This window comes from Anguilla anguilla, chromosome 1, assembly GCF_013347855.1.
Source record: "Anguilla anguilla isolate fAngAng1 chromosome 1, fAngAng1.pri, whole genome shotgun sequence".
NCBI classification, from domain to species: domain Eukaryota; kingdom Metazoa; phylum Chordata; class Actinopteri; order Anguilliformes; family Anguillidae; genus Anguilla; species Anguilla anguilla.
In genome coordinates, this window is record NC_049201.1 from 5,140,928 (window position 1) to 5,164,957 (window position 24,030).

At 47.1% G+C, this 24,030-nt stretch overlaps 2 protein-coding genes across 5 annotated transcripts in view; one reads left to right on the forward strand and one right to left on the reverse strand.

Annotated features, from left to right (window-relative positions):
- babam2 (BRISC and BRCA1 A complex member 2) overlaps window positions 1-14,582 on the reverse strand; it is a 95,515-nt gene extending 80,933 nt beyond the window's left edge. The window contains exons 1-4 of one of the 2 annotated variants that reach the window (XM_035404337.1): window positions 14,460-14,582; window positions 10,908-11,054; window positions 9,057-9,133; window positions 2,742-2,836 (exon numbers count right to left, since the gene is read on the reverse strand). In XM_035404337.1, the coding sequence (XP_035260228.1) occupies window positions 2,742-2,836; window positions 9,057-9,133; window positions 10,908-11,044 (309 nt within the window). In that variant the 5' untranslated portion in view covers window positions 11,045-11,054; window positions 14,460-14,582. Of the gene's footprint in view, window positions 1-2,741; window positions 2,837-9,056; window positions 9,134-10,907; window positions 11,055-13,694; window positions 13,842-14,459 lie in introns of those variants that run through there. The other variant, XM_035404335.1, reaches the window with a different exon arrangement.
- Window positions 12,938-24,030, forward strand: part of rbks (ribokinase) — a 28,913-nt gene continuing 17,820 nt past the window's right edge. The window contains exons 1-3 of one of the 3 annotated variants that reach the window (XM_035404340.1): window positions 12,938-12,958; window positions 16,840-16,901; window positions 23,582-23,714. In XM_035404340.1, coding sequence (XP_035260231.1) covers window positions 16,843-16,901; window positions 23,582-23,714 — 192 coding nt within the window. In that variant the 5' untranslated portion in view covers window positions 12,938-12,958; window positions 16,840-16,842. Of the gene's footprint in view, window positions 12,959-13,990; window positions 14,102-16,836; window positions 16,902-23,581; window positions 23,715-24,030 lie in introns of those variants that run through there. The other 2 variants (XM_035404338.1, XM_035404339.1) reach the window with 2 other exon arrangements.

Sequence of the window (24,030 nt, forward strand, 5' to 3'; positions counted from 1 at the left end):
CTGTCAATCATTCTTTCTAGGCCCCATAAAAGTGAACTTCTACCTTGTGTGTGTGGCCACAAGGTCTGCTAGCATTTTTTGTTAATCAGCGCTTAACTGATAAATTAAAGCAGTTGACTGAAATTTACCTCACCTGGTCTCTTGGGTATGAATCGGTTACTGGCCACAACACTATAACAATCGACAATTCAGCTGGTGTAAAGGTCCAACCTGTAAATCAAACCTCATTAATTCTGAGCTCATCCGGAATGAAAATCCGGACGGACAGTAGAGCTGAATCAGGGTGGAATTCCACAGGCCAGGCCAAGTGCTTTGCTTCAAATGAGTGTTTTATAGCCCCATATCACTGCTTATCGCTGCGTTTAAAGCACGAAATGGGCCAGGCCTCCAGCCTGTTAAGCATCACCCTCTACCCACGCAAAGCTTCGCCACACAATCACACTGCTGCCAACTGCTGAGGGACCAGGGGAAGAGATGGTGGGGGAGAGAGAAAGAGAGAGATAGAGGGGGGGGGAGCGGGAGATAGAGATCGAAAGGCAGAGCAAGAGAGATTTTTGAGATTTGAAAACTCCTCTTCCATGCAGTCCAGTTCATAACAGGAGTTCACAAGAGCACACATTGCACCTTCTGTTATTACTGTCTGGTAAAAACCACATATGAAAAATCTAGCAGGGTCACCAACACCAAAGGAATCATACCGCTTTAAAAGTAGAGTAATTCTATCAGGTAAAAAGCACTGAACCAAACCTGGCCCAGAGAAGGTGTGTGTGTGATGCCGTCTAACATTTAACCAGTTCCGCGTTTGCTCGCACTCATTTTTTTGGGGGGAGGGTGAGGAGGAAACAGGTTAAACGCCCAAATTTGAACGATGTCCACTCTACTGCCAGACTGTCCCATCCCGTTACCCACAGCTCAATGTTCTCTCCCTTATCTCACCATATCAGATCTGACCTCACGACAAAGCCGAGAAATCTTCCGCCTCTGTTTTCTGGAACACTCTTAAGAGTCCTTTCTGAGCGCAGTTCCGACAATGTATGTGGAAATCTTCTGCTGTTGCGGAATTGTTTATCTTTTCCTTGTGATCGGTGCTACAGCCTACAGTTTCCTCCAGGAGGAGGAAACGCAAGCAGAGAGATTAAAAATATCGCTTATATAATTCACCAACGCGTGTTCGTCACAGCAGCACTGGAGGCCCCTCGGTCAGATACGGCTTCTGACTCACTCACTGCATAATGAGGCCGGAAAGCACACTTCACCGCTTCAGTTAAAGGAAAGTCAGAACGGCTCAAAGGTCCATCGACTTAGCGCTTCTTCTGGAGTAAATAACAGCAGAGCTAATTAGTTATGCGTCTTTCCTGCCAATTCCCGGCTTTGTTGTTTTTTTTTTTTTTTTGGGTTTTGTTTGTTATCTGGAAGTTCAGAAACTTAAAGAGGCGGACCAGCAGCGGCGCGCCCGGGACACACGCACGTGGAGGGAACGACGACGACGCCGCCGCGACACGGCGACACAGCCGCTCGTTACCGAGGAAACGGAGGCGCGAGCGCCAGCCAATCGCACATGGAGCGGAGCGCGGCTTTGACTCACTCCCCCCAATAAAAAGCGTTTAATGTGGGGAAAGGAAGAGCGAGCGAGCGAACGCGTAAGTCCCACACCCGGGGCGAGCTGGCAGATGCCGCGGCCATTGGCGGTCGAAACTTTTTTACGCTGTCGGCGAACCGTGGAGTCACCGCGCGGCTGGTAACCGTGGAGTCACCGAGGGAAGGCGAGGTCCTCGGCCTCGACGTGGGAGAATCAAAGGGGCGAAGGCGAGCCGCAGAGGAGGAAGCCCAGGATCCTCGGCCACCTGGCTCCGCCCACTCAAAAACGTCTGCGGTCTGAGGGCGCAGGCTCGCGGGGACGCGTCACTGCCCCCGAACGACTTGCCGCCGCATTCCGAGCCGGGGTTTCGCACGCGCGCGCCGGAATCAGGCGACAGCTGCGCTGGCGGCCTTCCAAACCGCCATAAAACGCGCACTGCCCTCGCACAGACATCGCAACAAATCTGTTCATCCAAACAAGCGTCACGCCAATTATTCAATATAAGACGCCGCCGCCCCCCCCCACCCCCCTCAGCGCACCACCGGTTCGGACCATCAAAGCAGAGCCCCCTGGAGTCCATTAGAACCGGATCGGAGCTCTCTGTGAGTCCCAGGAGAAGAGCGCAGGCCAAACCACGGAGGACCGCCCCAGAGTTCCCAGCAGCCCGAGTCGGGAAAACGAAAGTCCCTGCCGTCGATTCCGCTGTAGGTCCCGGGATTACCGACCGCCCCCCCCCCCCCCCCCCCCCCCCCACCTGACCACGCCCCGCAGCCTGCTGTACCCCCTTCCAAACACGGCCTGCATTCTCAGGCCTCAGCTGTGGTGCGCTAAGTGTTTGCTGACAGCTAAAACTTCGGGAGCGCAAACAGAAGAGGGGGCACCAAACGCCCCCCCCCCCCCACATCGCCGCGAGGGGAGTGAGCGGAAGTCCCACCCCTGCATTCCACAACTCCGCCACCCCCCCCCTTTTTTTCCACCCCTGGTGTGAGCTCTCGATGCAAAGCCGTCCTGACCGTGAGGTACGAGCACCGAACGGGCTGACCCCCCGGTCCGACCCGCAAACAGATGACGTCGGACGGGACAGAGGGTGCAGGAGCGGGACAGACGGACGGCTGGGCGGGCGGGCGGGCGGTCGGACAGACGGACAGGGGGGGAGACTCACCGGGAGCTCGGAAGGTTCCGGAAGAAACTCCGCATCTTCCCCGAAGATGAAGTCCGGGGGCAGCTCGGGATCGCGAGCGTTAAAGATGATATCCCCTAGGACAGGAAGGGGGAGGAGCCATATGTCAGTCAGTCAATCAATCAATCAATCAATCAATCAATCAATCAAGCAATCAATCGACTAATGCTTTAGGAGTTCAGAGGGAACTTCACTGAACAGCACTTTCCCACAGAACTGGAAATGAACACTGACTTGCACATTAACAAAAAACTCCACATTAACATGAAACTGCACATTAATTGCTCATTACCAGAGAACGTTAATTAACGCTGAGCTGCACATTTGCATAGAAAAGTCCTTTAACACAGAACATCTAGACGCTCGATCGGAAATAGCAGAGGAACTAGCCTTACAAGGAAACGACTAATGAAACACAGTTAATGAGGACGAGGTGACATTTCTATTCCCTAGTCAGCCGTAAACATTTATAAACTGCTGACAGCGCTTATAATAAGCATATTCCCCATGAATCATTACGGGTGATTTAAAAAAAAAAAAAAAATTTTAAACATCAGATCTGGACCCAGCTTAGATTACGTGGCTAATTATTAGCAATGACACATCTACACAGTGATGACTGTAATTATTATGCTTTTTTTTCCCCCCCCTGGGTATTTAGAACTGCCATTGCTCCAACCCGTAACCTAAACCCAGAATTAAATCTGTTACACGCCTTTACGACACAGGCAGCTTAACAGAAAAACGTGCAACAATCAGACCTGAGTCAAACACATATTTGTTTTGGATTCAAATACTTTTCTGTGCTCTGTTGATCTTGCCTGGTGTGACTGAGCCTGCCAATATGACCAGAAGGCGGTGTTTTGAACTTTTAGAGAGTATTTCATTGGTTCCAATACACCAGACAAGATCAGTAAAGCGCAGAAAGGTATTTGAATTCAAAACAAACATGCATTTGACCCAGGTCTGACAACAATGTTACCTCAGCAGCAATTCCACGCTTATTACAATGTTAATACGGTATAGTTAAATGTGTATTACAGCCACCGCAGAGAGTTGCAGGTATAAGATGTATGTAACATATTGATACAGGATGAGGTGGGACAGTTATGTAATAAAGTGATATATAGGGTGCAAGGTGACCATGCTGCATTATGACTACCTGTAGGCCAATACCTGCATTATACTGTGGGTATTGACTACCATGAGATGCAAGCCTTTCTAACCATCCATTCATCCATCCATCCATTATCTATACCTGCTAATACCTGGCCAGGGTCATGGGAGATGCTGGGGCCCTATCCCAGAATACACTGGGTGAGAGGCAGGAACACACCTTGCCCAATCTACTGCAGGGCACCTTTCTAACCACATTTCCTCAAATAAAACACTCATTGCATGGTCACTATATTTCTACACATCCACACTGAATATGTAGTCGTGACCCCAACCCATCAAATCAAACTAATGTATCAAAACACTGTGCCTGTCCCATTGTGAAAGGCCTTAATGAAAATGGCCGATTCTGTGAACAACCATTTTTGAGTATGTTTTTCCACTCTTTATTACGCTTTACTTATTGATCGGGTCATTAGCAGCACTTGAGAATTTTTTTGATTATGATTTCAGGAAAAACTTGAGCGGTAATAAACTAATCTTCTATCGAAGCGGGGCCATGCTCAGTACTCTTCAATGCTATTTTGGTTTTTGCGAGCAGAAATGTTTTTTTTCCATCGATCGGAGTTTTTTTGCAGCTCGAGCGTTCGACAGAAATAAGAAACAGCAGATGGGCTTGCCCCGCTCGGAAGGAAAGTACAAAGGCTTCAGCTGCACATCAGCTGGCACTGCCACCCCACCAGTCTGTCAGAAAAAACACCCTCCTGCCCCACGACCTTGAAAAAGAGAGACGTCTGCGTAGTAAGGTTCCTCTACCCATTATCACACAACGTGGCCAAGTTGGCTGCAGCTCATACCTAGCAACACGCTAAAAACCTGCGCCAATAACCATCGCATTCCACCGCTTCCCCCGCCCCCCAACCCCCAACACCCAACACCCCCCCCATTCCTTACTTCTCAGTATAACACTGTCATTTTAAAATACAAGGACACATGGATAATGTTTCTTTACTTGCCACCCCCCCCAGCACTTATCCTGATAGTGAACGTGCAGTTCTAGCTGGCAACAGTGAGCGACTGAGCTAGCATGGCTAGCGAGCTTGCTAGCTCGCTCGCTCGCTCGCTAACTGGAATGTCATCACGCACCTTCAGAAAAAAACACGGCATTCCAGCGGATACTTTTTTGTTTAGCGCTGGCAGGAATAACAGGCTATTTTCGTGCCCACTTTAAGACAAAATGTTATCTTTTGGTCTAGCAGGAGTGAGTAAGCAGCAGAGGTCTTACGGATGACAGCACGAAGGCAGCAAATGGCCGACTGTTATGACCTCGCTCCAAACTGTTTTCGCGAAAACAAAAGATTTATCTAGGGTTTTAGAGATTGCGTCAGCGATTGTGTTCACGCTTCTGGTTTCACAATGACTTTACCGCCAGTCTTGTCCATTCAGTCTACAGTACACCATGTTGACTGCGCTGAAACAACCTGCCAGAAGAACTATAGATGCGATAAGGCGTCAACAAGGAAGAGGCAAGACTGCACATTCTCAGGAAAATAAAGGTTCTCCAAAAGGCTCCGTGACTCCATAGGGGATCCTTATCTAGGTCAAGGGCTCTTTGTCAGGCAAAAAAGTTCAATCTGGAAGCTTTCCCACTTTTCACACCTACCACATAACAGGGTTCACCTATGAAGACAAGCCAAAGAACCCTTTTTTTCTGAGTGTGTAATATCTTGGGGAATGGGCATATCAATGGGAATATTTAGTATTTTTGGTTGCTAGTAGGTTTAGGACAAGTATAACAAGCGGCAAGCAGAATGGGTGGGGGTGGGGGGGCAACAGAATGGGGTGGCAGTGTAGTACAATGGTTAGAGAACTGAACTTCTAACCGAGAGGTTACAGGTTAAAATCCCAAGAGGGGCACCTGCCATTGAGCAAGGCACTTAATTGCTTTAGTAAATATCCAGGTGTATAAATGGAGTGTGTGTAAAATGTCACTCTGGATAACAATGTCAGCTAAGTGCTCACATGTAAATGTCATGCAAGAAGAATTTGCATTATTTGCCTCTATTATTATCATGCTTGCGTGCATCCATATATTATTTTTTTTAAAAAACAGGTCTGGAGCTGATGTATAATATTTCTGAAAATATTTTCATTTCAACATGTTTTTTTTTGTCATCCAAGACATTTTTGTGTGTTACATCAAAAAAATTTAAATATTTTCTGCCAGGTCTAAATCAAAGGAGGCTATCAAAATGTTTTTTTTTTTTTAAAAAACCTCAGAAAATGAAGTCACTTTAAGACTCATCTTCCAGAGATGCAGAATAAAAGAGTGAACAGGGCTGGTGGAAAAGAACAAAGATCTTCCGTTGCCTCCATTAAAGACGAGGCTGACACCATTCAGCCTCCCATCAGCCCACACTGAGCGGTGATGTCATCAGAGGGGCGGGACATCGGGCAGCTGGGTCGATGTCGAGGGAGGGACATTAATTCAAGAGCCCCCGCTGTTCAGATGTTAGCTACAACACAAGCCTATTTTTATCAGCAACCTCAACCAGTTTTGTCCTTTTTAGAGAACACAGGGTGGGGGGGGGGGGGGGGGGGGGTGGGTGGGGAGAGAAAACGGAAAACAAGGCAGTACTTTTCCACACAAAGAGGTATGACACAGGAGAATGTTTTACATTCCAGGCCTTAGGCCTAATGCAGTACGCGTCCCCCAAAGAGCTGATCTGCCTCCTCAAACACCCACCCACCCACCCACCCACCCAACATGCAGGAAGGCACACAGTAATCTGATACGAAGGTTAAAATGGGAACAATACAGAGGGGAGGTGGGGGGGGTAATCAAGTTATTCTCCGCAACCCCCCCCCCCCCCCCACCCCTCACCAAACCCCACCGTTTCCATGCCGACAGTTGGATGACTCAGCCATTTGCAGGTAGAGTTCGTGCCAGGGTGGCGCCCGCTCAGATGGAAAAGGGGCACGTGGTCGGGCACTCCAGCGGGCCCAATAAACTACACCTCCCAGGAGCACTGTGAGCGATTGGCCCTGGCAAGACCGCCGGCGAATGAAAACAGGTTTTGGGCGGGTCATTAGCACCCCCCGTCCTCTGAGGAAACCCCACCCACTCCCACTCTGTGAAATGCAGGGGGCTTGACGTGTCCCCGACCAGAGCTAACCCTCAATCTTTACCCCGATCCCCTGCCCCCCCCCCCCCCACCCAGTTCCTAAATCTTCAACAGTGTGACCGTGACATGTCTGAGAGTGTTCCCCGAGGGAGGAAGGGCGAGGATGAGCGCACATCGAGATCCCATCTCCGCAAAAACAGCTGCATCACACTCGAGAATCTCCCAGCTGAAAAATGTTTTTCCAACACCAAAAAAATCAACATGAATCAACAGGAATCTGAGTCAATGGGACTGGTGTAAAGTTAGGTAAGAGTTGTGGAGTTATGGTAACATGGCTGACTCATTCAGCCAACTGGCATTAAGCTAATCAGCCTGACGGGATTTCCTGATGTTTATTACAGAGAGCACAAACACCAGCATCATTAGGCTACATTAAATTACATTACATTACATTACAGGCATTTGGCAGATGCTCTTATCCAGAGCGACATACAAAAGAGAGTATAACCAAAACCAGGAACAAGTGTGTTGAAAACCCTAGAGGGAAGTACAGTTCCAAGTGCAGGGAGCGACCACGTAGTTTAACTTGTACCTTGTAGGTTAATCTGATCAACACAACCAAAAGCAGCAACAAAGCAGTCTATGCAAACAATACAAGCAATAATTAAGTAGGCATCCACTGTGTGTGTGTGTGTGTGTGTGTGTGTGTGTGTGTGTGTGCATACGTTTGTGTGTTTGCATGGGGGTGTATGCGTGTGCATGCGTGCGTGTGAATGTGTGCGTTTTTATGAGTGTGTATGTGTGCATGCACATGTGTCTGTGTGTGTGTGTGTGTCTACCTCCAAGCGTGACTGTTGCCCGAATCTCTTTCATGACTCACAGCAATTACAGGAACAGCCATTTAAAAGCATCCCAGCCTTGGCTTTGATTGCCCAAAACCATATTTGCCCCCAGAAACATCTAAACGGCCTTGTGGTGGAGGACTGCATTCCTGAGAGCTTCCATAGGCACAGACTCACCACCCAGCTTTTAATCAAAAGTCAGGGGCTTGTTTATGGAGAGTCCATCTTAAATGTGCTGTTTACGTTAGCTTGGCATTAAAAAAAGAGAACCGTACTGAAAATGTTTGCAGGCCTGGCAGCAACTGAGCACGTGCAGAACTGCTTCCACGGCACGGCAGACGACTTTAATGGCCCTGAACTCGCGGGCATTAGCGAAGCCAGCCGCGCTTCGTTTTTCCAGTTTACAGGAAGAACCCGATCTTTCAGCCGAGGGGCGACCACAGCCACGCGTATCCTGTGGCTTTTCCGAAACGCTGCGCGGTCGAGAAGGCCCAGGATTCGTTTCTGGGAGGCCGTCACCGTTCTGTGGAAAACAGACCGAAAACGGAACCCCGGAACTGGCTTCCAGGAACAAGGAGCCCGAAATGAAACGTGGTTTGACCCTCGTCAAAACTGCATCGAGAAATGTTGCCAAGCAAATGTCCAAAATGTCATTCCACAAAAAACATCTATATTCTGGCATGATGTAAACCATAACCAACAACAGAACAGGCCATCCACTAAAGCATACCCAGTCAATCAAGTCTAGTGCAATAATTATTACACTAATACTCCCTCTCACGCCCCCTTCTAGGCTCCACAGGACATTTACCAAATTGGTTACAAGTCCGGTGCATTAATTACTACAGTAATACCCCCTCCCCTCCTGGCCTAATGGGATATTTACCAATACACTACAGGCATTCACCAGACACTCTTATCCAGAGTGACTGTCTCATTTTCAGAGTAAACCCATTTAAGCTGCTGGACATACACTGAAGCAATTCAGACTAAGCATTTCGCTCAAGGGTCCTACCTGGGAATCGAACCAGCAACCTCCAGGTTCCAAACCCAAGTTCCCTAATCGTTATACTGCACTGCCACCAGGACCCCCTCGTCTGACCTGACCTGCCCTGCCCCTCTCCCCTGCCCTCCCCTCATTTAACCGCCTGTAAACAGTGTTAATCGGACATTTTTTTTTTTTTTTAAAAGCACGTCAGGGACGCGGCCCTTACATTTGAGAGTCTCCCCCGCGTATGGGATGTGCAGCTTGAAGCGATCACAGCAGGGCCCAGGGGTCAAGGAGGTGCACCTAGAGAGAGAGAGGGGGGAGGAGGAGGAGGAGGAAGAATGAGAAAACATCAGTGACATCACAACCGCAGCCACCGCGGAAAGTCCAGAGGCAGGTGATGAGATAAGGCAGCGCTAAATTAGCGCTGACCTCCGGGCTGACCCCGAGCTGCACACACTTAGCGATGAGATCACTTCTGCGGTTTAACACCTGCCACACGCCACGCGTTGCGCAAGTCCCTGCGCTGCTGCCCCCCCCCCCCACCCCCCACCCCCCACCCCCCACCTCAGCTAAATCCACCTTCCTTTTTGCAAAGTTACACAATAAATGACAGAACCTGTCCAGGTGGACCACAGCCTTGCGCAAGAAGCAAAACACACAAATGAAGCAAGAGCGCTAACTGGGACGGCGGCTCAGAGCTCGCGCCCGATTCGCCCGGGCCCTTCACAATTAGGCTACGCCTCGGCGTTCGGCTGCCGCTCTGGTCCACCGCGACTTACGGAAGTGCGTTCAGGAAGGGGGGTCAGGCAAAGAGCACGGAGGACTAACTTAGTTATCATAACACACAGAAACCATAGCAACAGCCTACGGCGTGAAGTCAAGCACCCCCCACGTCGATGCAGCTCCTTGAGTTCCTGGTTACATTCAGAGACATTCTGCTGGGCCGAGGAGCAGATCATCCATCTTACCGCCCCTATCGAAAGCAGGCTAACGTTCCAGGGACCACACAGGAAATATATGGCATTTGACTCATTTCAATTAGCCGTCCAATCAGAGGCATAGCTCAGCGGAGAAGATTGCTGCCCATTTGAGTGTCAGTCTGCAGCCTTTTTTTGACTGTCAAAGTGAACACAAAATTCGGTTTTGAGGGAAAGTATTTCGGTGAAGTACCCAAAACAATTTCCTCATCCTAATTGCTTCGGGGGGCACGCAGTTGAAATGGAAATTGCGATTTGAACGAATGAAATCGCAATCATTCATGCAATTATTTATTTATTCCTTCTCCCTAACAAACTGTCTATTATCAGCAGATAAAACCCAAAAAATAAAAAATAAAAATAAATTTTACTTCAGAAATCAGATACAAGATTTTTACCAAAACTTTTTACCATTTTTTGATGTGCAAATCAAGGTCCAGGACAGAATTAATCTCCTGCTCGTGCTTCCAAGTAAAAAATGCCGAGTGCCCAGGGTCCATTAGCAGGGGAGTGAGGAGAGCTGTTTATTTGGATCTGAGGGGTACACTATCAGGCTAGGACAGAGGGGCGACATCTCGTTCTTAAGCGTCCCTCTTGGGTCACAGACTGGGTCACTACAAAAGACAACCCAGTTCTCAGTTCACTGACCCGGCAGGAAAAAAAGTTTACATAACCTGTAATCTTTAATGAAAATTAAATGTATTTATTTTGGAGCATACTGGACCCCAGGCCTTTTTAAATGCAAATAACAAAAAAAGTCAGCAATTTTGGGCAAAAAAAAAAAAAAAAAAAAAAAATTTTAAAAAAAGGAACCAAATGAGAGATTTTCTGAATTTATCACTCTTGGCATTTAGCCGACATTTTGTTCCCTCCAGTGCAGTTCCCCCTTAAATGCCCATCGAGTGTAACTGACCTAAAGCAGCCATCATCTACTCTTTGGGTGGACACCGAAACCACAAAATAACTGTGAACCAGTTATTGCAACACCAACTTTTGCATCTGCCCAATGGGAAACGGACGTGGGTGTGTGCGCGAGGTGCTGTGGGGAGATATTCCGCATCCCACAATGCCCAGCAGCTCCAGGGCGTGGCACTCACCCGGTCTTGAGGTCCGTGATGCGCAGGCAGTTTGTGGAGTCCAGACCCACGCGGCCGTTGCGGACCACGCTGGACAGCAGGGGGCGCAGTTCGGGGGAGATGCGGTTCAAGGCCACCTCGGGGGACATGCTGCTCATCTTCCACTTCCTGTCACCAGGACCGGCACAAGACAAAATAGTTCTACGGTTCAGAACGCAATTCGGGGTTCAGAACATGCCCTAGGGTCAGAATGTGTCCTAGGGTTCAGAGTGCGATTTCGGGTTCAGAACATTCCCTAGGTTCAGAGCATTATTTAGGGTTCAGAACATGATTTAGGGTTCAAAACGTGCCCCAGGGTTGAAAACGTTCCCTAGGGTTCAGAATGTGTCCTAGGGTTCAGAGCGTTATTTAGGGTTCAGAATATGTCCTAGGGTTCAGAACATGATTTAGGGTCCAGAAAGAGTCACAGAGCTCGGTGTGTGATTTAGGTTCAGAACGTGCCCTCGGGTTCAGAATGGACAGTGCCGAATGGACTCTCATTTAGACTCTTTTGCAAAAAGGTTCAGCAGTCCTGTGCATAAGAATTAGAGCCCAGCTGCCCAATTCAAACCCAGACAGCTGCAGCCCTGGTACTGGAGAGCCAGAGGCCCTGCTGGCTTTCGTGGTTACTCTGCACTTAATTAATCAATTAAAGCAGATGATTACACAGTTAACTTCACTTGGGTCTGAACTGGCTGCTGATTTTACAGTGAAAACAAAAACCAGCAGAGCTTGAGGCTCTCCAGGAACAGGGTTGTACACCCTTGCTCTAACCCTAACTTTTCAACAGAGCAACCAATCAGGGCAGGTAATAAACACCAGCCACCAGCCGAACACTGGTAAATTTTATCTGTGGCTGGTAAGTCTGACTTAAAGTTTTGTCACAGTAACAGCACTGACACAAACACATGAAAATGAGGAAGCTTTCACAGTATACTGCCGTTTAAATCTGACCCAGGATTCGGTTCCTCTGCATGTTAAAATAGAAAACAATCCGTTCAGTCAGGCAAGTGCATAGATGGTAAGTTCCTGCAAGGCTAAGAAAGACAATGTCACAGAAACCGTTAAAATGAAGGTCATGTTGTTGAGCCATTAGGGCTACAGGTAAGCTATGTGCTACATTCGGTTGTGGTACCCAAATGGCATATATATTTGTTTACTGATGCCTGTGCTTAACTTACCACTCTCTGCATTTTGACATTATAGATATACACATTTTGTTTTCCCCTCCAAGGGAGGATCCCATCGAGTGTAACTGACCGAATTCAGCCATTATCTACTCTTTGGGTGGACAATCAAACCACAAAATAACTGTGAACCAGTTATTGCAACACCAACTTTTGCATCTGCCAATGGGAAACGGACATGGGCGTGCACGAGGTGCTGTGAGAACACATTCCGCATCCCACAATGCCCAGCAGCTGCAGGGCGCGGCACTCAATCGGTGAAAAAGTAATCTAAGTTATTTAAAAAATAAGATAGCGCATCCCATAAATTTGCTATCAATGAGGTGTTGACAAACGTAACCGGTGATCTCCATCCGCGTTACTCTGTAGCACACGGCATTGAACTTGGAACATAACATTTTACCGTGCGTGGTCAAATTAAGTGTTAAATAAATTCTATAAGAGCATTTCTGAGCATATTTTATATGGCATATTTACTCTGTCTTGGACACATACAGATTTAACATATCTACAGCCATAAATTTCCATCAATTTAGCATCTGCACTACGCTAACCTTGTACGTTCGCATTAAACTGAAATTTTGGAAGGTCAGAGAACAAGGCCCTCTACCAGTCTGGGTATGTCAGGTTTCTGTTGAGATGTCTTTGTGCCCAGATACACTGAAATGTTCAGAAGCATTGCACTCCAGAATGTCCATCGCACTGCGTAGGAGGTGCTTTAGCAAAGCTGACGTAAATCTCTGATGTGGTTTCAGAGATGCCCTGTCTGAAACAAGCTCACTGTTCTTGTGCAGGACCAGTGGTGCGTGGCCTTGTTGTCCACAAGCTCACCTGTAGGGCCAACAGGTATGATAATGTAAAATGGTTCAAACCGAAGCGTATCAACTTTGGGGACTGTCGTTCGTGGTTGCATGCGCAATTAATGCACCAAGTAGATTAAATCTACATCACTGACCTAGAACATCGTGTTGAACGGTCAGTTCTTTACACGTTGATTGTTTAGTTTTTGGCATGCAATCAAGTATTTTAATGGAAGAATCCTTGAATGCCATAGTTTTAGGAGTACATCTGAACATCGCAATTTAGCACTGAGAAGCCTCAGCTAATTTAAGAAGCCGCATACACTGAATTAGCGTTATTACCTATAGCTTGCAGAAGCTGGCAGACAAACTGATTTATGTGAAACTGAGGTTCACTACAAAAGTACTTGGCTAGCTAGCTGACTAGTCAATTCCAATTAGAATCACAGCTAGCTCAATGTAGCGTGTTAGCTTGGTGTTGACACCACAGTTGCAGCTAGTTTAATGTTAGCTGACAACATAGTATCACGATATCGATGGCTAAGTATGTTTGGCAAGCAGCTAGCTTGTACGCTACAAGTTAAGTTAGTTGCAAGTTACTTAGCTAACATTAGCTATTGTGTTTTAATTCACTTGTATTGTTCGCTAGCTAACCATGCTAGACTTCTCTGATTTTGTGTGCTTCTCACAAGACATGGAGGTTATACGAATATGCTTACACGCATGAATGTAAAATATTAACCACACTGTACAATACGAGACATAACAATGTCAGTAGCTACCTGTTTACACTCGAAATCCGATATTGTTTCTTTACTTTCAATACATATTCCGCTCCAACCCCTTTCTGTTTTTCCGGCGCACGTCTTCGGGTCTTTTTAGTTACAAGATTGTGAACGTCTATGCTTTCGCCTGCTTAAAAACGAATGTGTAAAGCGTAATTAACGCGTGGATTACGTCTACACGGGCACAATGCAACAATGTCAATACATTATCCTGAAATTGCGATTTAAAATCAATGGTTATTTTTCGTTGAGAGGCAGAACATATTGTGTCATGCATGCGGCTATATTGAAAGTGGGATTTGAGGTCCTTTGCTTTTTCTCAAGTGGTCACTGTTTTGGAATGTATGCATGCATATACATTTGGTAATTGTCATTCAGACTTCGCCAAACAAGACAGTTGGAGGGTTGGTAATATTTTATATTCAGTTAACAAGAATCAATGAATGACACGAATTCGAGGATACATTTGCTCGAGGAGTGGAAATTCGTGCAGTATACATGCCTAGCTATGATTGACTTTGTAAAATTAATCTGCTTTGTAAGAAACGAGTCACAAGCAACGATCAGAGTTACTTGGACCACGGTCCAAAGTGCAGCACAACCAGTCCAACCAGACGCAATTTTACTATAACAGAATTGTACCAATACGGGTTTCGCTAATGAGACTTGTTATATAGCAAGCAAGACTGCTTGAGCGCGTTACCATGTATGTACTATTTTCGCGACGATACAAAGTATTTACATGTTAGTATATACACTAGCCTTGTCTGGTGGCTATCTGTTTTTTGAGATCGCCGGTTTTTTATAATGTAGGAATATCTGGCTGCCTCACAACAACCAATGCTGCTACGGATTTATTCTAATTTTCTTGCAACTGAACGTTGAAAACAAACGTCCAGCACGTTACTAGTCTCACCTTTTGCTCACCTGTGCACAAATTAGCGGTCGTATGCCATCACTGAACGTACCTGCTGGGTTCCAATTTAGTTTGGAATAACCGAACGTAATGGAACGTAACATATTATTACGGCAGTCCAGGAGGGGTCAAAACATAAATTAACAAATGTAGGCCTAATCGATGTTTAAACCTTTAAACATGCTGACTTATGACTGCTTGTATGACCTTGAATGATTTTGTTTGTGCAAACTATCCAAAAGATGCCCACTGTGGCTTGGGCCCAGTGTAGGAAGTGTAGAGAAAATTTGTAGGTATGACCCAATCCCACAAAATGTGTAGTATCTATTTAAAGAAAACAAGATACAAACGTTAAAGTAAGAGTGACACAAACTGCATTGTCTTTTACACCAGCAAGCAATATACACAAGAAGAAGCAAATGCCTATGAAACCAGAGTTGTATTTGCTATTTCTTGATCAAAAAAAGCCTGATATTCACTCCCCTATACTTTTGGGGATCCCCTCATGGTGTTTCATGTATGAGCAAAACTTAGGGTTACCGGGGAAAGATGGAGGGACTGGAATGATGGGCATTCTCATTCTCTCCTCCCTCCTCTTTTATGTTTTTGGAGAGGTGAGGGGGAGGGGCCATAGTGAGAGGGGGCGTGTCTGAACATGAGGGGGAAGGAGGAGGATGTCCTGAAATGGACAGTGTGCAGCATGTCTGCTGGAGCTGAATGATCCTCAGCCGTGTGACGCTGTAAACGCAGATAATGTGCTTCTGGCCTCTGATACCAGCGAACCTCTGGATGAGTCCCACTCTTGCGCCCACTTATAAGTATGATATCTGTGATGACTGAGGGTTTCCATGAGTGGGCAATTATCATTAAGGCATGGCTGGCTCTTCCGTGTGGACAGATTGGCGCTCTCGAAGGGAAACGTCTGCTTGCTGGCCACCTGAGTGAAACAGTTCTCATTGCTTACCGCGCTAAAAACTGGATATTTCCAGGGGAATCATGATAATAATTACATTTTGATTTGTGTGCATTTATTCAAAAGCACGAATAATAATTGTTCATGTGAGTGTCTCCGTCCTCCAGAATTCGGCAATCAAAACGTCACCTCCTCCCTCCTTTTGTCTGCCGGTTAGATTCACCTCAACACAGTGTGCAATTTGAGCGCTGCCTCTGATTGGCCGTTAGGCACTGAACTGCGCGGCTCAAACACTTTAATTGGTTAAAATTGCCAAGTCTATTTTTAATCCACCGATTATAGAATGGGGAATTTGAGTAGGATAGCCGAATTTGGGGTGGAAAAAAATGGTTTGGGGGGAAGAAAAAAAATCTTTGAAAGGGGTCTGTCCCATAGCCAGCGGCTGAGATTTCTGATCCGTAACTCCTGGGTAGGAGATTAGCACAAGGGTATTCACTGAGACACAACCAGAGTCCTTGAATTAATTACAGATTCTCAGTGTGACTGCGGGGGCCACGTGGTAGAGGCCTGAAATAATCGCCTGGCTTAAACTGGCAACCTCCGCTCATGCGCTATAGAATGCAAATGTTACCTTGTGTGCACGGCACAATAGCTCTCTTTGCTGTGTCCCAATTTGGAACAGCGAGTGTGCACTGTGAGTGATTTTCTGTGTAGTAATACTTGAAAATACCCTACAAGTCATCGTGGTGAGAGGTGTAAAATAAACAAATTGATGGCAAGACAAAAGTGGCTTTTTTGCTGATTTGTACTTTGATATTAATGCTATAAATACTGTAACCGGGGCAGGGAATTGGTAATTTGGAATTCAGATTATTGTTTTTTTTCTCCTGTAAAAATGATGTGTGAATATGTAAAACACTTTCAGCATGAAAAATGTGTTATATAAAAATGTGCAAGTTATTTATTTATTTAGTACTACAGTGGTCAATTATTTGTGTTTTTTTAAATTATTCTTTATAATAGTGTATGATTATGTGAAGACCTCTCATCCTGAGAAAATGTATTATTTATGTTTTTTCTATTTATTGAATTCATTATGTGCATTTGAGCTTTTGTGTTTTCCCTTATAATTATGTGTGGTTATATGAAGCACTCCAGATCTGAGAAAAAAATGTGCTATCCAAATTAAATGCATTATTTGTTTCCACACTTCAATTTAAAGAGAAAAAAAAACGGTAAATTTAAATGATAATGGAAAGGCGACGCTAATGTAAAACCGTTTTCTGTCGTTTCTCTCTCTTCCTCTCCAGCAGAAGATGGCGGAGGAGGGCGTCGACGTCGTGGTTGTCGGGTCCTGCATGACGGACCTTGTGAGGTGAGCGGACCCCCTTTTAAAAACGAAAAAAGGGAAAAAAAAGGAGAGGAGACAGGCCCACCCTCCTCTCTCCCCCTGTTCTTGCCTTATTCAGGCGGGTAGAAAGCATGCAGGGTAACAGACAGAGGGAAGGGAACATGGCTGAGGAGGTTCCATGGGGGGGGGGGGGGGGGGGGGGGGGGGGGGGGGGAGGGGGGGGGGGAGGGCAGACCCCCCGTCTGTGCAGTTGGGATCCCCATATAGCCCCGGAGTCGAACTGCGCTCCTCGCTCAGATGAGCAGACCTCTTTTAAAAAAAATAAAAATAGAAGAATTTCCGTTCTCAGGATTCCAGGGCGGCACTGAGGCATTCGTTCTGTATTTCAGAAGTTTTTTGTATTTTTTTTTTTTTTGGTATAAAAAAATGTAGAAGAGAAATCTGAGTAAAGTAAAAAAAGTGAACAGATGTGGATCCTGCTGCAGTGGTGGACTGCCAGCCCCCTTCTGCTCCACACAAAATCACACCTCAGTGTGTTCATACATTTATTACATGTTTTATTAATGCATATGAATTACAATTATGGCTTGAGTGAGCCACCCTGCGGCTGTCACACTCTCATCTCCACTGCGTATCCCCCCTGGAAATAATGCACACAGCCAGTGGATAGATGGACACGGTTCTATTAATCATGGTGTTTCAGGGTGCAACGCGTGTGCCAGTCATGTGACCTTGGCCTCTGTTTTTTTTATAGAGCGGACCAGGGTGCATGGTGTGTGAGACGTGCTGTATGTGTCACCTTTGGTCGCTGCTGTCAATGTAGAAAACCGCTTGTGAGAAGCGGAACGTGTATTGTGGGGTCTTTCCACCAGGCTTTAAATGGAAGGGGGCCTCATTCTGCAAACCAGCAAGGGGAACAGAATGTGATAGAATCTAAGAGCTAAGTCAAAAAGCGGGTGTGTGCAGACAGATAGGCCCCATCCGCTGGCGTAAGTAATTGCTTTCGTATCAATGGAGAATAATAGCAGCGAAGTGCCTGAGAGACAGGCAGTGGAACACGGTGTACCTTGTACGAGGTGTTAACATGGACGCGCGCAGTACGCCTGACATAACTGTCTGATTGTTTCGTAACTGATTTTAATAAGTGTGACAGCCTGAACTGAACTTGCTCGCACCTGTCCCGACTGCCTGTCCTCAGTTAAGATTAATTCTGCCGTTCCAGGCGTCTGAGCACATATCGTATGTTGTCGAACCACATTAATGATGGGTACTTGTCGGTGGGTACCCTGGAATGTCACGAACGCTTTTTGGGATCTCTTTTCAAAGGGCTGGCGTTACCTGGTGTCACCTGCGCAGGTGACGGAGCTTCTCTGTGCACAAAGCGTGGCGGTACCTCAGACAGAGCGTCTTCGATTCCAGATCGCCAGAGGTGTTGAGTGCGCGCAGATCTCTTTTAATCTCTCCTGTCTTTTTTTTATGTCTTTTAAAAGCCCTGACCTGACGTGAACGTCTGCCTCGTCTAACCTCTTCGTCTGTCGGGGGTTTCGTTCAGAAAGCGCCGTGAAATTCCCGCTTGCGAAATGCATATGGCCCCCCCCCCCCCCCGATGTTTTTGTTTATCAAAAGTGTATAAATTACTACCCTAATTTATTTACTTATTTATTTAGAAAGGAAATACATTTTTAAACCGTCAAAGCGACATGCTTGGCTTTGATGTCAGAAATCCATGTTTGCGGTGCTGACAGATGGAGGGACTCGTTCTACTCGTTTGACTTTCTGCCTGTGTCCCGCCGCCACTTCCTGCCAAAGCCACACAGCGCCACCTACTGGTAGGCTGTGACACAGGCCGTTGTGCTGTTGATTGGCCAGAGAGAGAGTTTTGCTGCTTATATTGAGAGTGTGTGTTTATAAATGAATGCCGTGAGGACTTTGTGTGAAACTGCCTTTAATCCCAGTTCAAGCCGTCTGTCACGGATTTAATTTGTCGTTACCTAAAATGCAGCGAGGTGTCGATTTAACTTGCATCTGGTGTTTTGTGGCCAGGGAAATACCGATGCCTCCTTCCACACCTTTCAAAGGAGCGAAAAAAAAAGCTTGCGCTCATCGTGTTTTGTCTGTGAGTGTACGGAATAGAGAAGGTCAGTGGCATTATTACGACACGGTCGTTTTTGTGTCAGTTGTTCGTAATACCCCCGTGGGTGTTTTCTGGAAAGATGGCGTAGGTGCGGTCAGTGGTGCGTGCTTTTCCCAGGCCAGGGACTGGTCAAGGATGGGTAAGGAACTGATCCTGTAACCTCAAGGACATGGGTTCGCTTCCTGGGTAGGACACTGCCGCTGTACCCTTGAGCAAGGTGCTTAACCTGCATTGCTTCAGCATATGTGTAAGTCGCTCTGGAAAATACTCTCAGCTAAATGCCTGTAATGTAATGTAATGGTCATCACGCAGGGCCTGGAGACTGATTGCACAAACAGCCGCTGATACATTGCAAAGAGTGCCTGTGGTAGTTTAAGGCCTTACAGAAGTATCCACCAATCAAGGTGTACCTTGTTAAGAAGAAACGGAACAACCATGATGGTGATTGGTGGATACTTTTTATGGTGATTGGTGGCTATACTTTCCGGGGCCCTTTATCACTGAAGGAAGTATAACCAAAAGGTATCTGCTAGTTACCATTGGCTTTGTCCTATGTGTAATTATGAAGGCACGCTGTGATTGGTGGAGAGCGGCTCTTTGCCTTCTGTGTGAAAGGTGAGGCCACTAATGTTCTGTCCCTGCTCTGTTGTACTCTGCTCCACTGATGCCCTTCCTGGATCCACACTTACACACCGGACGGAGAGCCTTCCTGTCCTTTAACAAAGTGCTCTGAGTGTGTACTTAACTTGGCGTTTCAGAGATCCCCCATGTGTGCGTGCACACACACACACACACAGCTGGGCACACACACATACACACACCCATACGTGCACCCAGGCACATGCACTCTGGCACGCACTCACTCACGCACAATCAAGCACCTTATACTGGATTGTCTGGTCTGATCGGACAAAAATAAATACCCCCGGTCTTGTGACAAAAAAAGACAAATAAGGAAGTTTGTTTTAATTTTCCACTGCTGTCCAAAAAAACCCAAAAAAAACCTGTTGCCCGTTTGTTGGATGGCGCACGGGCACCGTTGCGTAACGGAATGAGGTGGTGCCAAGGTGCCAAGCCGCACGTTTCAAAAGCGCTGCTGAAGATGGCCGTAATTCACGCAACTCCACTTGTCAGTTATGTTATGTTTCCTTTACTCAGCCGTACTGTTGGTCACCTGAAAACCCAGGTCTCGTTTGCAGTGACAACCTGGAGATTCAGTGCAGACAGGGAACACAAGGGATTATACAGCCAGTCGTTTATACTGAATGGATGAGAAGGAATGATGTTTGAATCCCTGATCAGGGTTCGAGCCTCTGCTTCTGTGAAAACGTGGCACGGGACCTTTACCGACCGCAGTAAGTCAGGATCCCAGTTTCACATCTCATTCAAAGGAGGGATACTGCGGTATCTGGAGGAAATGTAAGCAAGGACCATGTGACTCACGGCTGCGCCGTTTCCATATGTTCTTAAAAACGCGTCGAGGGCCTTTCATAAGCACCGTTTGTCATCTTTTAATTGCAGTGCGACTTTCGTACCGTCTCTCGCTGTTGCGTTACCGTTGTGGTGAGGCTATGAATGAAAAACAAGACAGACAAAAAAAAAACTCCCAAGAGAACAGCAGGCGCATCACCGAACTTTGAACACCTGTTGCCTTCTTTTTGCAGTCGTGTGAGAAAGCGAAGCTCTTTCGCTGGAGGAACAAACAACGGCCTTGTGTCTGCGGCAGGGATTACTCAGCCTGCCACTCACCTCTCTGCAGACAAAGCACCAGTGTGTGTGTGTGTGTGTGAGAGAGAGTGTGTGTGCGTGTGTGTGTGTGCATAGATGAGTGTGTGTGTGAGTGTGCGTGTGTGTGCATGTGTGCGTGTCTGTATGTGTGTGTGTGTGAGTGTGTGTGTGTGTGCGTGTGTGCATGTGTGTATGTGTGTGTGTGTGTGTGCGTGTGTAAGTGTGTGCGTGTGAATATGTATGTGTGTATGTGTGTGTATTTGTGTGTGTGTGTGTGTGTGTGTGTGTGTATTTGTGTGTATGTGTGTGTGTGTGCGTGTGTGTATGTGTGTGTGTGTGTGTGTGTGTGTGTGTGTATGTGTGTATGTGTGTGTGTGTGCGTGTGTGTGTGTGTGTATTTGTGTGTGTGTGTGTGTGTGTGTGTGTGTATTTGTGTGTATGTGTGTGTGTATGTGTGTGTATGTGTGTGTGTGTGTGTGTGTGTGTATGTGTGTATGTGTGTGTATGTGTGTGTGTGTGCGTGTGTGTGTGTGTGTATTTGTGTGTGTGTGTGTGTGTGTGTGAGCAGGGGCAGCCGGTGATAGTGCTGCTCTCAGATGCAGCGTGTCTGAATGGGGCGGGCGGGCGGGGCGGGGCGGGCGGGGCCGCCGCGGTGTGTAAGCAGGGCCACCGCGAGGGACGTGAGCGCGTGCTGAGAGACAGGTGACTGGGCGCAGGGTGAGGGTGTGTGAAACTGCACGTCTGTCTGTGTGTCTGTGTGTGTGTCTGTGTGTCTGTCTGTGTTTCTGTGCCTGGCTGCCTCATTACTTCCCCCTTCCTCACTATCTGTGACCCACACGCCTATTACAAGTCACGTATAACTCGTAACTGTCTTCTGTTTTTTTTTCATCATAGTGCCCTGATGCATGTGTTTGTGTGTGTGAGAGAGAGAGAGAGAGAGAGAGAGGGAGGGAGGGAGAGAGAGAGAGAGAGAGAGAGAGAGAGAGAGAGAGAGAGAGAGAGAGAGAGAGAGAGAGAGAGAGAGAGAGAGAGAGAGAGAGAGAGAGAGAGAGAGAGAGAGAGAGAGAGAGAGAGAGAGGAGAGAGAGAGAGAGAGAGAGAGAGAGAGAGAGAGAGAGAGAGAGAGAGAGAGAGCGAGAGAGAGAATGAGAGAGAGTGGGAGACCCTTGACATTCTGCTAGATACCATCATGACAGTGTATAAATTGAAGAGTGCTGCTGGGTTGTCCAGCATTCTGTAGTTCTTGTTTTCACGCTGGTTATTTAACTGAGTTGTTGCTCAGTGGTCTCGCTGCGTGGTTAATGATTGATGGTCTGAAGAATGTAGGTTTTACGGCACTGGGTTTCTGGGGAATTTTCAGGTGAATTTCCAACAGAGAGCCATTGTTTCCCTCGTGAATGGGAGTCTCAGCCATTCACTTATACCTGAGGCTGGAATACAACAGCTGAGCAAACAGAAAATGAATTATATCATCATCCGTCCCTCCGACTTTTACAAGCTTTCTTAATAATATTTACGGTTAAGCAGTTAAAATGTAATATTCACATTTGTTAGAGTGTGTCCGTTTTTTATGGCATTATTATGTGGAAAACCGAAGGAGCTCACTTAATGGTAATTATAGCGCAGTAAAGGTATCTTAGAAGTTTGAAATGGCACCCTAGTGAGAGATTGTACAGAGCTATGTGCCCCTGAGCCTGTCAACACTACTTATATTCAGAACAGTATTACTGGAAATCTTGGGGACAAAAACAAGCCGCTGTTTTAAATTGAGTTACTGTAAGTGCCCTTCTTCCGACCGCATGCAAACAGGGCACACACGGACATGCACACACACACACACACGCACACACAGACATGCAGACACACGCACACACACACACAGACATACAGACACACACACACGCACACACACAGACATACAGACACACGCACACAGGCACACGCACACACGCGCACACACACACATGGGCACGCATGCATACACACATACACACACACGCACACTCGCGCACACTCACACACTCAAGGATCTTGATAGTAAAGGGAGAAAAACAAGTTTATCGCTGCACATTGACATCAACAAACCCGTTGACCTGGGAGGTTTGGACGCGGGCCAGGCGATAGCTTGTTTTTGCGGGTGTGGATTTTTCTCCCCTCACTGTGAGTAATCACAGCGGGGTTCGGATCGGGGAGACGCAGATGGCACAGTCACCCACTGCCCAGTGCCAACCCTAGAGACAGGAAGTGCCCGTCTCCAGGGTAGCGGTAGCTTCCTGTCAATCAGGTCATGACTTGTCCAGGAATTGGTTCTGACACGGTGGCCTTGTCATGACTTTGACATCTGTATCACAACACAGATCATACAGACATACAGATATAGTTTTAGACCAGTTGCTTTAGATATAGTTTTTTTTCACTGGAGCTGGAGTTGTTTTGGCCAAAAACTCTACTCCAAAAGCATTGCATCGCTGCAGCTCCCATCTCCCGGATTCAAACTAGCAACTCCCTTCCCCTGAAGGGTCTATAGCACCTCTCTGCACCTATACCCCCGTCCATATTTTATGGTTTAGCTGAATCACATGCTTGGAGGTGTGTGTCCTGCGATGAGCTGTAGTTTGAAATAATATTTACTGTACATTTTCGCTGACACACTTCTCCCAACTTACATATCATCAGTTTATACAGCTGGATATGTATACTGAAGCAAATCAGGTCAGGTACTTTGTTCAAGGGTTACACCAGTAGCGTGTTACTAAAATACTGAGCCCAGTGGGGGTTTTACGCTATCGTGCTCAGTGTTTTAGCCCAACGCTATCGTGCTCAGCTCTGCTTGCCCCTCCCAGCCAGGCCCCACGGTTGCCCAAGGCCGGAGAGACCATCCACGGACACAAGTTCTTCGTCGGCTTCGGCGGAAAGGGAGCCAACCAGTGCGTCCAGGCGGCCCGTCTGGGAGCCAAAACGGCCATGGTGTGCAAGGTACCGTCCCGCGCCAGCTAGGGGAGCTTCGACCGAACTTCCTCCGACCTGCACACCCCCCGCCCCCCCCCCCCAAACCACACACACACCCCTCACCTCACCGTAACTATACACAACAAAATGTGCTAATAGTAAAATAGCCTGTTCTTACTTTTACAGGGTACTTTTACCTCTGATGTGGTACATACGTGTGGCCCAATGGAGTTTGTTTAATGCCTCGAGAGTTGCTGTGTGTGTGTTGCATGGCAACCTGTGGTCCTCACGGAGACACAGTGAGTCACATGACTAGGCACTGCTTCCTGTGGTCTGTCCTTGG